We start from the raw sequence: 15,748 nt of genomic DNA, 5'->3' as shown, positions 1-15,748 counted from the left end.
ACACCTCTTCATTGGGAAGAAATACTACTTTTCCCTGATGGCAACACGAATTAGATGATCTACAAGTCTCCGACTTAAAGTTTAAATTCGAACAATATATTCAATCTCTTTTTGCTGTTCCATTATTTCACAGAGTAATGATTTCCGTTTGTTCGCACTAATGCAAACTTTACTATCATTTTTTTTTGAGACTTTCGAATTTTAGTACTTTCATTACCTTTAACCTGCTCTGCATGTGTATCCCGCCAACGTTTTTGAATTCTTTACCATGTTCTACTTTGTCATCTACTCTTTGTCTTTTATTTCTGGCCCCAGGAGTGGTTAAATCTCTTGTCACAGGCTTAAAAGTCTTGTCTCGTCCCAGGATTTTTTTTATTATGATACAGATATATATATATATATATGTAACTGCACACACAAACACACACTGGCCACTGGCAACTTCTTGTTTCTGCAAATATATAATCAGCCAATCACATAGCAAAGATGATTAAAGTGACTCTGAATGTGGCATGGTTGTTGGTGCCAGATGGGCTGGAGTATTATAACTGCTGATCTGCTGGGATTTTCATTCATAACCATCTCTAGGGTTTACAGAGAATGGTCCAAAAAAAGGGAAAATATACTGAGTAGCAGTTCTTTGCGAAGGCAAAAATGCCTTGTTGATAACAGAGGTCAGAGGAGAATGGCCAGACTGGTTCGAGCTGATAGAAAGCCAACTGTAACTCAAATAACCACTCATTACAACAGGTATGCAAGAGAGCACCTCTGAACACACAATACATGGAATCTTGAAGTAGATGGGCTACAGTAGTGACACCTGGTGCCACTCCTGTCAACTAAGAACATGCAACTGAGGCTACAGTTTCCATAGGCTCACCAAAATCGGACAATAGAAGAATGGATAAACATTGCCTGGTCTGATGTGTCTCGATTTCTGCTGCAGCATTTGGGTGGTACTGCAGGGCCGGATTTTCCTATAGGCTAACTAGGCTTCAGCCTAGGGCCTCAAGATCAAGAGGGGCCTACATTCAAATTGTTAGCAAAATTTTATTATCTCTCATGTAATTTACAAACTTAAAAATGGAAGGTGAAAGGGCCTCATAAGTGGAATAGCATCAACAACATGAAAGCATGATCCATTCTGCGTTATATCAATGGTTCTGGCTGGTGGTGGTGGTGTAATGGTGTGGGGGATATTTTCTTGGCACACTTTGGGTCCCTTAGTACCAACTGAGCATCGTTTAAATGTCTCAGCCTACCTGAGTATGGTTGCTGACCATGTCCACCCCTTTATGACTGCAGCGTACCCATCTTTTCATGGCTACTGCCATGTCACAAAGCTCATATCATTTCAAACTGGTTTCTTGAACATGACATAGAGCACTTTTGGGATGTGGTGGAACAGGAGACTTGCATCATGGATGTGCAGCCAACAAATCTGCAGTAACTACATGATGCTACCATGTTAATATGGACCCAAATCCATGAGGAATATTTCCATCACCTTGTTGAATCTGTGCTACGAAGAATTATGGCAGTTCTCAAAGCAAAATGGGGGTTCTACCTATGTACTAGCATGATGTATATAATAAAGTGGCCAGTGACTGTATGTATGCGTGTGTGTGTGTGCACATGCGCATGCATGGATCATTGCTAGCTACACCTTAAAATAACAATGATTTGACAATATAATAAGCTGTTTACTTTATAAGTCTGTAACTTTTCTACTAACATTCTGCAGTCTATAGATGATTAACTGCTCTCTGGTTGTCATTTCTTATCTACAGTGCATCCGGAAAGTATTCACAGCGCATCACCTTTTCCACATTTTGTTATGTTACAGCCTTATTCCAAAATGGATTAAATTCATTTTTTTCCTCAGAATTCTACACACAACACCCCATAATGACAACGTGAAAAATGTTTACTTGAGATTTTTGCAAATTTATTAAAAATAAAAAAATTGAGAAAACACATGTACATTACATAAGTATTCACAGCCTTGAAGCTCGAAATTGAGCTCAGGTGCATCCTGTTTCCCCTGATCATCCTTAAGATGTTTCTGCAGCTTAATTGGAGGCCACCTGTGGTAAATTCAGTTGGTTGGACATGATTTGGAAAGGCACACACCTGTCTATAGAAGGTCCCACAGTTGACAATTCATGTCAGAGCACAAACCAAGCATGAAGTCAAAGGAATTGTCTGTAGACCTCTGAGACAGGATTGTCTCAAGGCACAAATCTGGGGAAGGTTACAGAAAACTTTCTGCTGCTTTGAAGGTCCCAATGAGCACAATGGCCTCCATCATCCGTAAGTGGAAGAAGTTCGAAACCACCAGGACTCTTCCTAGAGCTGGCCGGCCATCTAAACTGAGCGATCGGGGGAGAAGGGCCTTAGTCAGGGAGGTGACCAAGAACCCGATGGTCACTCTGTCAGAGCTCCAGAGGTCCTCTGGAGTTAGAGGAGAACCTTCCTGAAGGACAACCATCTCTGCAGCAATCCACCAATCAGGCCTGTATGGTAGAGTGGCCAGACGGAAGCCAGTCCTTAGTAAAAGGCACATGGCAGCCCGCCTGGAGTTTGCCAAAAGGCACCTGAAGGACTCTCAGACCATGAGAAAGAAAATTCTCTGGTCTGATGAGTCAACGATTGAACTCTTTGGTGTGAATGCCAGGCGTCACGTTTGGAGGAAACCTGGCACCATCCCTACAGTGAAGCATGGTGGTGGCAGCATCATGCTGTGGGGATGTTTTTCAGCGGCAGGAACTGGGAGACTAGTCAGGATAAAGGGAAAGATGACTGCAGCAATGTACAGAGACATCCTGGATGAAAAGCTGCTCCAGAGCGCTCTTGACCTCAGACTGGGGCGACAGTTCATCTTCCAGCAGGACAATGACCCTAAGCACACAGCCAAGATATCAAAGGAGTGGCTTCAGGACAACTCTGTGAATGTCCTTGAGTGGCCCAGCCAGAGCCCAGACTTGAATCCGATTGAACATCTCTGGAGAGATCTTAAAATGGCTGTGCACCAACGCTTCCCATCCAACCTGATGGAGCTTGAGAGGTGCTGCAAAGAGGAATGGGCGAAACTGGCCAAGGATAGGTGTGCCAAGCTTGTGGCATCATATTCAACAAGACTTAAGGCTGGAATTGCTGCCAAAGGGGCATCGACAAAGTATTGAGCAAAGGCTGTGAATACTTATGTACATGGGATTTCTCAGTTTTTTTATTTTTAATAAATTTGCAAAAACCTCAAGTAAACTTTTTTCACGTTGTCATTATGGGTGTGCAGAATTCTGAGGAAAAAAATGAATTTAATCCATTTTGGAATAAGGCTGTAACATAACAAAATGTGGAAAAAGCGATGCGCTGTGAATACTTTCCGGATGCACTGTATGCCTATATAAGTTAAAGAATGTCTTTGTCTAGGCAGAGAAGCTTAAGAAGTAGATCTGTTTATTAAAAGAAACAGCCCTTATGGAATGATTTCAGTGTGATTATTTATAAGAAATCCACAGTAACAACTTTATTTATGGTAGCTTCACCTCAAAGGGAGCTCTTTAGTGATGATAAAGAGCAGAGAAGCTAATCATTACTGTATCTGTTTTTCATTTCCATAAAAGTCATGTAATTAAAATGCATGATTAAGCTCATTTACATTTTTTTTATTTGTCTTTCCTAATAGACGCCTATTGCATAAAATGTGTTAATAAATTTAACTGTACAAATATGGCAATGTGATGGTGCTCCTGGTTATCCTCCATTGTATTGTGCTGGGTATTTGTTTAGTTTATCCATCCATTATCCAACCTGCTATATCCTAACAACAGGATCACGGGGGTCTGCTGGAGCCAATCCCAGCCAACACAGGGCGCAAGGCAGGAAACAAACCCCAGGCAGGGCGCCAGCCCACTGCAGGGCACACACACAAACACACACCAAGCACACACTAGGGGCAATTTAATATCGCCAATGCACCTAACCTGCATGTGGGAGGAAACTGTAGTACCCAGAGGAAACCCATGCAGACATGGGGAGAACATGCAAACTTCACGCAGGGAGGACCCGGGAAGCGAACCCGGGTCTTCTAACTGCGAGGCAGCAGCGCTACCCACTGCACCACCATGCCGCCCTTTGTTTAGTTTATTCATTGAAAAATTTGATCTTTGACATTTTTTACTAAGATTTTTTTTTATGGTCTTCTTTTGTCATGTTTAGAGTATAAAGTGAAACATAAGTATCTGTGAAAGTTTTGTTATGTGAAGTCCACAGAATCCACAAGGGTGAGGATACTGGTGGTATAGACACTGAATGAGATGATTACATGGTTATTTGTAACCTACAATTCTTAAGTGGTTTAGCAATAGTGAAAAACAAAATCTATAAGCAAGATGTTTGAAATTAATATGAGAATAAAACAAAGAACAAACTTAAAAGATTGCACACAAAGCCACATTTCACGACTTCTAGTTGTGAGTCATATAAGATTTGTCGACTGCTGATGCTGATTGCGTTGCTGGAGAATTAAGTTTATGTGACTGAAACTTGCTGGTCATGTCATATTTACCAACTACGTGGTGACCTACCAGCACAGTTGTGCTCACTTTTGTGACAGCCAAAAAAGTGCTGCCTGATGGACCCAATGCTCTATGAACATCTCCAGCAAGTTCAATCATGATCTCTGCCTTTTTTTCTTTCCATTTTGTCGTTGGTACATTAAACATTAGACATCAGAGAAATAAGCTTTTCTTCTGTTTACAAAGTAACGCTGCATTCTTTATTCCTCTACACTGCATTATATGCATTGTACTTCAAGATGGGGATTCATTGGTGGTTGTTGGCTCTCACACACACACAGGCCATCCCCACGACTAAAGACAAAATTAAATAGGTTTAATTTTGTCCGAGTGAGTCACAGATAAGTTGAACTTAGTGGCTAGGCATGTCACGTTATTAACAGGCTTCACAGGAGTGCACTATCAACTGCGTCTGACTCTCTAAGATTATAGAACGACTGAAATCTCTGGAAAAGTTGTGTGATATGACATGGCCTTTAGGGTGCATCTCTGGCTATGTAAGACTGAAATCAGTCATCTGATTTAAACAATGACTAAGCAAAAACTTATATTAACATTTATTTCTATAGCACATACTGATACTCAGTTTGTAGCTCAAAGTACTTTACAAGATGCCAAAGAAATATTTGCAAGAAAACAAAAAGAAATTCAAGTTAGGTAAGAATAATAATGATTAAAAAACAAAAAGATAAACAAATTAAATACGGACTTACATAAAATAGACATATAATTAGTAGAAAGGCAAAGTCCTTATAGTGTCATTTTTTTTAAATAGATATATGATTAGTAGAAAGGTAGAGTCTTTATATATAGTGTCATTTTTTTAAGTCTCTGAAGTAGTGCTGGGGGGTATACCGGTTCATACCAAAACCGTTTTTTTTTTTTTTTTTTGTTATGATATGGATTTTTCTTATACCGCAACACCGGTTTAAATAGACTTAACAATGTTTGCAACGTGGTGCAGCAGGAAACTGTTTAAGGAGGGAGCTTTTTCACTGCTGCACCGCTAAACATGCATGCAACAGAGTACATGCGTTAGTGGAGGTATTGAGTAGTGAAAATGGACAGAGAACATTCCGAAACTGAAGCAGTAGCAGACAATAAAGTTGAACATGATGACACAGAAGAACTTTTGCCGAAAAAAGTAGCCGTGTCTATTGTCTGGAGATACTTTGGTTTTAAAAGGTCGGATATGGACCATTATGTTCAAAAGTGTGAATACTGTTTCTATACTACTGGATAATACTGCAAGCCAAGTTGTAGTTCTTTTATTTTTTTTTTCAATACTGTGTAATGTACTTAGGTACTGTGTAATAGTGTGACAACATTTCTTACTTTATTCTCGCCGTTTATGTCGAGATTAAAGTCAACATGTTGACTTTATTCTCGTAATTTGTCATTAAAGTAGAACATCGTAAACTAAACTTCATCTTAAAATGAATATTTAATTTACTAGATTTTCTCAAACCCCGTCATAAGTTATGTAGCACATTAAATGCTTTGCGTTAAGTGTTCCCGGAGCCATGTTAATCGATACGTGCTTCTTAAACTGACTTCCTCTTGCTCTAAGAGGAGGCGCAGGCAGCGATCAACACACAGAATACATTTATTTCATGATATTCCTGCTCTCTGAACATTTATAATGCTAAGATAAATACTTGATATAATTTTCATAATGAAATGCATTAAAGCATGTATTAATCCTGTGGGGGCACGGTGACATGGAGGTTGCACTGCTGCCTCGCAGCAAGGGGGTCCCGGGTGTTCCCTGCCTTGAATTTGCATGTTTTTCTGGTGGGTTTACTCGGCATGCTTCAGTTTCCTTTCAAAGTCATGTAGGATGTGGGGTTTTGCTACATTATATTGACCCTGCTAGTGTATGTATTGCTCGTATTCATCCTGCGATGTGCTGGCGCCACGTTCAGGATTTGCTCCTGCCTCGCACACAATTCTTGCTGTGATGGGCGCAACCCTGAATGGTTGGCATAATTGAACATGTATAATGAAGATTTTTTTAAAGTTCTGAACAATCTGTGGTTTAAGTTTATAACTAGTTTTAATTTTACAAAGATGTTTATCGTGTTGTGATTGGTTATGTGGAGAAAGAAAAAGGAAGGATAAGAACTGGGGGTTTGGTACGTCAGACGGAGACAGCACGCATGTAATAAAGAAAGTCCGCTCAGAAGGACATCCATTGAATTCTTTGTTTGTGTCACCGACCACCAGATCACGAACCCAACATTTACACAATATTTAAGTTAAACCTGTGCGATACTCATTGATACATCCAGTTTTTTTTGGAGCCTCCTCACACCTGCCATAAACTTCTCTACACTGAGTGTACACCTGGGCACTCCTTACTGCAAGGGAGCAGCACTACCGCCACACTACTGAGCATGTTTAATACCTGCTTTAATGCATTTCATCATGAAAATGATATCAAGTATTTATCTTATCTTCTAAATTTTCAGAGAGCAGGAGTATCATGAACTGAATGTATTCTGTGTGGCGATCGCTGCCTGCGCCTCCTCTTAGTGCAGAGGAAGTCAGTTTAAGTAGCGCGTAGCGATTAACAACTGGGTCGAGGAACATTTAACACAAAGCATTTAATGTGCTACATTAACTTTTGACGGGGTTTGAGAAAATCTAGTAAATTAATCATTGATTTCAGGATGAAGTTTAGTTTGCGACATTCTGCTTTAATGACAAAATAAACTATGAGAATAAAGTGGAAATGTCGATAATAAAGTCAACATGTCGACTTTATTATCATTATAAGCGTTGAGATTAAAGTCAACTTGTCGACTTTATTCCCGACATATAGTTTTTTTTTTTCTTCACTGTGTCCGTATTTTGTTTCTTCACCATGGCCCTAATATGCTTCCGTAGGGCTATACCACAAATAGCATTATAAATGCAAGTTGCAGTTTTATTTTTTATGTATATTGCTTAGCTTGAAGCAAGGTCCATATTAATGCAATTTACCTTAATGATGGTTCAGTTGGTAAAGATGTCATCACCAAGTTGCACTTGTTTTGTTTCATTTTATTTTTATTTGGTGAATACTGTGTAATGCACCTGGGCTTGGAAATAATAGTATTATTACTGGAAGTTGCACTATTATTTATTTTATTATTATTTATTAGTTTAAATATTATGCAGTTTAATGATGTTAAAGTTGTTTAAAAAGGTCACTTTAACATGTCCGTGGACAGAGATTGTTAACATTAACAGAAAGTGTAGTTGGTTTACAAATAATATTTACTATTTATTCCTTTTCTAAGACATGTTCAGTGCAATACAACTTTTGACAAGCACCTCTGGATATTTTACTAAGTCAAAATTCCTCTTTGGATAGTTGAAAAAATATTGTCAAATAAGTTGTTTGCAAAATTTGTTCAATAAAAAGGTTCAATATTTCGACTGCAACTGTCATGCAATGTGATTCCTTCTCTTCATTAGTGCCACCCCCTTGAAAACTATCACTTTATGGGGCCATACAAGCCTGTATTAATACTTTTGTGCACATTAAAATATTTTTTTGTACAATTCTCATGACAGAATACCGTTGAATACCGTGAAACCGGTATACTTTTGAAAAATACCGTGATATAGAATTTTGGTCATACTGCCCAGCACTACTCTGAAGACATGTGTAATGATAGAGTCAGATGGCTGGGGAGAAGAGAAAGTAAAAAAAAAAAAAAAAAAAACTCCAGATACACTGGAGAAAACGAAACAAAATCTGCAGGGGTTCAAAGGCCAAAAGACAGCCTAGTCCCCAGTGGGTATTTGACCTAACATAAATGTACTTGCGTCATTCCTCATTGTTTCTAGGCTACATCCAAGATGATTTGATGCAGTGGGTCTCGTAGACAGCAAGTGTATCCAGCTTCATTTGTGCATCATAGGGGGTTGCACAGTGTCTTCATCAGGTGATGGAAGCACAAAACTCCACCACAGAAAAACTTGAAAAGAAAGCTGAGAAAAGTAGAGGTTAGTAATGATTGCATATCCATGAAGAATATTATAATTCTATGCATATCATTGGTCTACGTAAGACAAAAAAGAAAAGATATTTTTATATTTTAGCAAAATTTAGTACTCAGAGGCTTGAGCAGCAGTAACCCATGTACCTGTAGGTTCTTTTCCTTCTGTTCATTGAATCACTTTGACTTTAAAATGAACACCCTTTGCTTTCTGAATGCCTTCCACACTGCTAATCTGTTCATGGTGTCAATTAATAGGTCACTAAGTCTAAAAACATAAAAAATGAAAGTAAAAACTATGCAGCCATTATTTGTTTTATTAAACATAATGCATACCACTGAGAAGCTAAGTTTTTGAGAATTTCCTAAAATAAATGTGCAGTGAACCTGAATAAAACTACAAACACATGGTATGTTAACTGTTCAAAGCTAATTTTAGGTAAATGGTTAGATTAATCTGTGAACAGCTACTTTTCAGACAGCTGCCCATTTTCTTTTGCATGTTTTTTTCGTATGATAGGTTGTTTGATTGCAAGTGACAGCTGGTATGCAGCAATCTTTGTTAAACTTTTTTTTGTCTGTGCAAGTATTTGAAATTTTCTGTTCTTTCATACCACCTGGCCTGCTTGACAAGAGTTGACAGTGCTTTGTATATAAAATGACAGTAGCTGGTGCAGTATGCAGTGAACCATCATTTCTGAACCCTTCTCAATTAAGAGCCTGCCTCACTACTCCTTTGAGCCTACTTCACTATTCCTTATGTCTGCTAGACCTGTCTGGAACTAGTTAGTTAGTAGTAGTTAGTACGGATTTTAGAGCCACCATGAATAGTTATTATAATGAATTGAATATACAGAGTATCAGGATTAAATTAAAGTGAAGTTATGAGAAAACCATGTTAAAATAATGTGTTTTCAGTAGTTTTTTAAAGTGCTCCACTGTATTAGCCTGGCGAATTCCTTTTGGCAGGCTATTCCAGATCTTAGGTGCATAACAGCAAAAGGCCGCCTCACCACTTGTTTTAAGTTTTGCTCTTGGAATTCTAAGGAGACACACATTTGAGGATCTAAGGTTATGATTTGGAATATAAGATGTCAGACATTCCGATATATAAGATGGGGCAAGATTATTTAAGGCTTTATAAACCATAAGCAGAATTTTAAAGTCAATCCTGAATGACACAGGTAACCAGTGTAGTGCCATCAAAACTGGAGAAATGTGCTCAGATTTTCTTTTCCTAGTTAGGATTCTAGCAGCTGCATTCTGCACTAGTTGCAAACGATTTATGTCTTTTTTGGGTAGTCCTGAGAGGAGTGCGTTACAGTAATCTAGTCGACTGAAAACAAACGTGTGAACTAATTTCTCAGCATCTTTCAGTGATATAAGAGGTCTAACTTTTGCTATGTTTAAGTGAAAAAATGCTGTCCTAGTGGTCTGATGAATATGCAATTTAAAATTCAGATTAGTCAACAGTTACCCCTAAGCTTTTTACCTCCGTCTTGACTTTTAATCCTAATGCATCCAGTTTATTTCTAATGGCCTCATTGTATCCATTATTGCCAATCACTAAAATTTCAGTTTTCTCTTTATTTAGCTTTAGAAAATTACTATTCATTCATTCAGAAATACAAGTAAGACATTGTGTTAGTGAATCAAGAGAATCGGGGTCATCAGATGCTATTGATAGGTACAGCTGTGTGTCATCAGCATAGCTGTGGTAGCTCACGTTGTGCCCTGATATAATCTGACCTAACGGAAGCATGTAGATTGAGAAGAGCAGCGGACCCAGGATAGAGCCTTGTGGAACACCTTATAGGATATCATGTGTCTTTGAGTTGTAATTACCACAACTAACAAAGAATTTTCTCCCTGCTAGGTAGGATTCAAGCCAATTTAAGACACTGCCAGAGAGGCCCACCCATTGACTAAGGCGATTTCTAAGAATATTATGATCAATGGTGTCAAATGCGGCACTCAGATCTAGGAGGATAAGAACAGATACATGGCCTCTGTCTGCATTTACCCGCAAGTCATTTACCATTTTAACGAGTGCAGTTTCTGTGCTGTGATTTGTTCTAAAACCTGACTGAAATTTATCAAGAATTACATGTTTATTGAGGTGGTCATTTAACTGCATAATGACTGCCTTCTCTAGAATTTTACTTAAGAAAGGCAGGTTAGAGATGGGTCTAAAATTTTCAAGAGCAGAGGGGTCAAGATTATTTTTCTTAAGTAGGGGTTTAACTACAGCAGTCTTAAGACAGTCTGGGAAGACCCCCATATCTAATGATGAATTTACTATGTCAAGAATATTATCAATTAGCACGCCCGATACTTCTTTGAAAAAACTTGTTGGTATTGGGTCAAGAACACAGGTGGAGGGTTTCAGTTGAGAAATTATTTTATGTAAATCAATCCTGATGAAAGAATTTAATTTGTTTGTAACGGAGTACTGGGGTTTAGGAGGATTCTCAGTGTTGGGGAGATATACTATGTTATTTCTAATATCATTAATTTTTTGATTGAAAAATACAGTAATAGCCTCACAGGTTTTACTGGAAGTACTTTGGAGGCTTTCCTTTGAGTTACCTGGGTTTAGCAGACGATCAATCGTCGAGAATAAGACTGTGGGATTACTACCATTGTTATTTATAATCTTAGAGAAATAGCAGTGCCTCTCAAGACAGACTGTTATTGTATTCTGTTATTTTAACCTTTAATATTTCATAATGGATGGTTAGTTTAGTTTTCCTCCATTTACGCTCAGCTCTACAGCATGTTCTCTTTAAATCAGACACTCTTTGGGTCTTCCATGGTATAACAATGCTAGAAGATTTTTTAACTGTCTTTTCAGGTACAACTATGTCAACAGCAGCTCTCACTTTAGTATTAAATCTTTCCACCTTACTATTTACATTATCCTCACTATTATAGTTGGCACTATAAACGGACTGATTGCTTAGAATGTTTGTAAGTTTTAAAGCTGCTGATGAGTCAAAGAAGCGTTTTTTAACAATATGCTTCTCATGACTGTTTTCTATCAATATTTCTGTATTAAATAGTAGAAGAAAATGGTCTGATAGACCAATATCAATGACCTGCTTTACATCAACTTTTAGTCCTTTAGTAATTACTAAGTCTAACATATGACCTGCTTTATGTGTAGACTGATTAACGAGCTGTCTCAAATCAAAAGAGTCCAGGAGGTTCATGAATTCTTTTACTTTTTGGTCACACTGATTATCTATATGAAAGTTAAAGTCGCCGACTATTAAGAGTGTGTCATAGTTCGTAATTAAAATTGACATTAATTCAGAGAATTCCTCAAAGAAAGACGCGTTAAATTTAGGAGGGCTATACACGGATAATACTAGAACGTGTGAATCTCCATAAATGACAACGGCGAGATACTCAAAGGACTTGAATTTACCAAAACTGACATCTTTACACTTTAACCGGCTTGAGTAAATGTTTGCTAGGCCACCGCCTCTTTTACCTTGGCGATCCGCACAAGTAAAACTGTAATCCGGAGGCGCAGATTCGATTAAAACAGCCACGCCATCTGAGCTAAGCCATGTTTCACTTAGTGCAGTAAAATCAATTTTTCTATCACTAATAAGATTGTTGATAAAAAACGTCTTGTTAGTTAAAGCTCTAACATTTAATAGTGCCATATTTAATGTTTCAGAGGGGCAGAGATGAATACTATGTGCGTTATTGAGTTATTTTTGTTAGCGCCGCTCTGTGTGTATTTTTTATTTAATCTATAGTCTGTTTTTATAGTTTTAATACATTGTTCATCTAAAGTAGTAATTGTAATTAAATTATTGGTGTTTATGCTGTGTTGCCTAGATTTTCTAGGTGCATTGAGATTGGTTATTAGAGTATTAATGTTGTGCACATTTACAGAAGACTTTGTTAAGCAATTATCATGTCCTAGCACAGCAATAGCATTACGGAAGAGGTTAAGAGTAGAAATAGACCGTCAAGATAAACGAATTACCTTAGCGATGTTTTCGGAGAGGACCCAGGCGCCGAATCTATTCGGATGCAGGCCATCCCGCTTGAAGAAACGCGACCTTTCCCAAAAGAGGTCCCAGTTGTCGCTGAACCCGATGTCTTGATTCTCGCAGAAGCGTTTCAGCCAGTTGTTTAATCCTAGCAGACGACTGTAGTATTCATTTGATCGTCTGACGAGAGGTAGTGGACCCTAAATGACTATGCCAAACTACTATGCCCATCATTGACAGGAAAGTAGAGCAGCTAGAGAATATTCATGTGTGCACAAGAACCTGCAAGCTCCACATATACATTATCTAGTGAATCTGAAGACCTGTCAGAATGATATTAATACAAAACAGAGAAGAAAGTAAAAAAAAAAAAAAAAAAATGCTTAACTGAAGAACATGAACTCTCATAGTTGGTGTACACCCACTAAATAACACCTTTCTTGGTATGCAGTTTTACACTTTTTTCTTGTACAGTAAATGCACTACTGATACACTTACTGTATGTTCTTCTCTTAGAACAGAAAATCCCTGGAAATATTGTAAGACGAGGATTCTGAAGGAACATTACAATGGAAGGAAAGTCTTTGGAAAGCAACCTGGACCTTGGAGGCATTACAGGCCAGTAAGTAGTTCAAACAACATTATCATCCATATCTCTCTATTATATAAAAAAAATCCAGGGACGAGACAAGACTTTTTAGCCTTGGATGAGATGTGACTTTTTTAGAGAGATACTTTCAAGTCCCGCAAGACGAGACTTTGTGCCAAGAGATTTAACCATGCCCGGGGCCGGAAATAAAAGACAAAGAGTAGATGACAAAGTAGAACATCGTAAAGAGGTTCAAAAACGTTGGCGCGATACACATGCAGAGCAGGTTAGAGATAATGAAAGTACTAAAATTCGAAAGTCTCAAAAAAAATGATAGTAAAGATCGCATTAGCACAAACAAACGGAAATTATTACTCGGTGAAATAACGGAACAGTGAAAAGAGATCGAATATATTGTTCGGATTTAAACTTTAAGTCGGAGACTTGTAGATCGTCTACTTTGTGTTGCCATCAGGGAAAAGTAGTGTTTCTTCCCAATGAAGTTGTTTGGTGAAAGTGAAATCCACATAAGCGAGCAGAAGAGATGTGAAGTGGCTGGCGCGTAGCGCAGGCAGGGGGGTTGGCAAGTGAAGCTCCCTAGTTTCCTATATAAAACAATACAAATGTGTGACATGGTACCCAGTCCATGTACCCCAATATCTGTACAGCTTTTCTACAATTATATATGTTTTTTTTAATCCTCATTGTGGCACCTTGTTGAAGGCATAGCCCCAAGGTCCTTCCAGCTTTAGCATAGTCTCAGATGAGTATTCAGCATGTTCATGTAACACAAGTTGACAGTTAATTCTCATATTTGCAAACATTGTAGGGTCTGCTAGGTCTCTAAAAAAAACATTGTGAGTGAGATTCCTACCAGCGCTGTGCTCTTCCTTTGTAGCTTGCTCCTTCAACAATGTGCTATCTCCCAGGTTCTTCTTTCCCTACGTCAGACTGATGCTGGCTGTGAACAGCATATTCCAAGTTGTGTGAAAAATATTATAATGCCATTTCTAGTCAGTTTATGTTTGTTTTTTACCTAAATGAACTAACTACAGCATCAACCTGTTTTTCAGATGTTGTCTATTACTACTTTTGCAATAATTAGATTAAATTAGATAAACTTTATTAATCCCAGGGGGAAATTCAAAATTAATGTTCAATAATTTTAGTAACAGCATCTATAGAGGATTTGTGAAGGTAAAAATAATACACAAATGCAGTCTAGTGCAAGCCTGTGTGAGTGAGACAGAGATTTACACCGGAGTATTTGTGTTAATTTGCTTGCAATAGTCTTTGGTGTTTTTTTATTTAAAAAAAAAAAGAGAGAGAGAAATATCAGTCAAATTTTCTGAATAGCATTTTCAAGATATAACAACATGGACACTTGCAGTGTATTTATTTATGGAAGGTTAAGAAAGGACATGAGCATGACACGTGCACTAATAAAGTAATTAAAAATGTAAAAACTCCACACTCATTTGTGTCATCCATGGCACTTCTAGTTTTAAAAGTATGTGTACAGCTGTGAAGTTTGGTGGCTATTTTTAAATACACAACTTAGTTTTTTATTGCCAGAGCAGAGCCAGCATATTTTAAATACTTGTTCACTGCGTTTCTTGCCTTGTGTGTACCTCTTTGACTTAGGTTCTTTTCAGAATGTGTTTTCAAGAGGAAAATTCTATGAGGCCTATCTGTTGCACAGGCAGCTGGGGTGGTAGCTGAAAGTAAAACATACAAGTATAACGAAATTTACCACTTACAAAATACAAAGAATAAAAAGACATTTAACGAAACGGTACCTAAGTATTTTTAGAATAACAAAAAACAAAAATACATTAAACATATAAACTAAATGATAAATGAACAGAACAATATTAACAGAAATAAACATACTAAATAATTCAATTTCAAATATTAATGAAAAGGGCATAAAACCCTAAGACAGGGTTTAAACACTGGCCAAAACGCAATAAATACTGATATACTATAGTGAAAAAACCTGTGAAGTTTGCAGTTGACATCAAAATTGATAGAATAGAAAACAGCAAGTAGGCAGCGAAAACATTTTAAAAGAGGAAAATTTTTAAAATTAGATAAACACTTAAAAAATATAATCAAGATGAAAGTGTTTCTTGTAGGTAAAAGGAGCATTCATTTTAAATGCAAGAGGGGCTACACTGAATGGAAACATTGGTAAGAATCTGGGGTTTACATTCATTCAGGTGATGAACAGTCATAATTAAAAATGCAATAAGCTCTTGTAAAATCTGTTGAATATACATCAAGGAACTTTATGCTCAGACTTTGTAATATACTAATGAAACGTCATCTGGAGTACTGTATGCAGCAATGGTAATGCTACAAAAGATACATAGCAGAACTATAAATTATGCAGAGAAGAGAAACTCTTTAGACCTCTTACACTTAAGTGCTAGTTCTACACAGACTTACTAAGGGAATTGATGCTGTTTGATCTTAAATTAATGTCCAAATTAATCTAGGTCTTTGATATTCTTAAAGGCATTGATAAAGTTGTTCCAGAATAGCCAAATACAAATTAAAGATAAACACTGCTAAAAC

The 15,748-nt window shown here is 37.6% G+C and overlaps 1 protein-coding gene across 5 annotated transcripts in view; it reads left to right on the top strand.

Moving 5' to 3' along the window:
- The window catches only part of rabac1 (Rab acceptor 1 (prenylated)), a 57,349-nt gene that overhangs the window by 19,012 nt on the left and 22,589 nt on the right, over positions 1-15,748 (top strand). For 2 of the 5 annotated variants that reach the window (XM_028822484.2, XM_028822482.2), the window contains exon 2: positions 13,096-13,201. In XM_028822484.2, the coding sequence (XP_028678317.1) occupies positions 13,149-13,201 (53 nt within the window). In that variant the 5' untranslated portion in view covers positions 13,096-13,148. Of the gene's footprint in view, positions 1-8,417; positions 8,577-13,095; positions 13,202-15,748 lie in introns of those variants that run through there. The other 3 variants (XM_028822486.2, XM_028822483.2, XM_051920937.1) reach the window with 2 other exon arrangements.

Source organism: Erpetoichthys calabaricus, chromosome 17, assembly GCF_900747795.2.
Source record: "Erpetoichthys calabaricus chromosome 17, fErpCal1.3, whole genome shotgun sequence".
NCBI classification, from domain to species: domain Eukaryota; kingdom Metazoa; phylum Chordata; class Cladistia; order Polypteriformes; family Polypteridae; genus Erpetoichthys; species Erpetoichthys calabaricus.
Note: the sequence above shows the minus strand (reverse complement) of the source record. Positions and strands in the feature narration are given on the sequence as shown.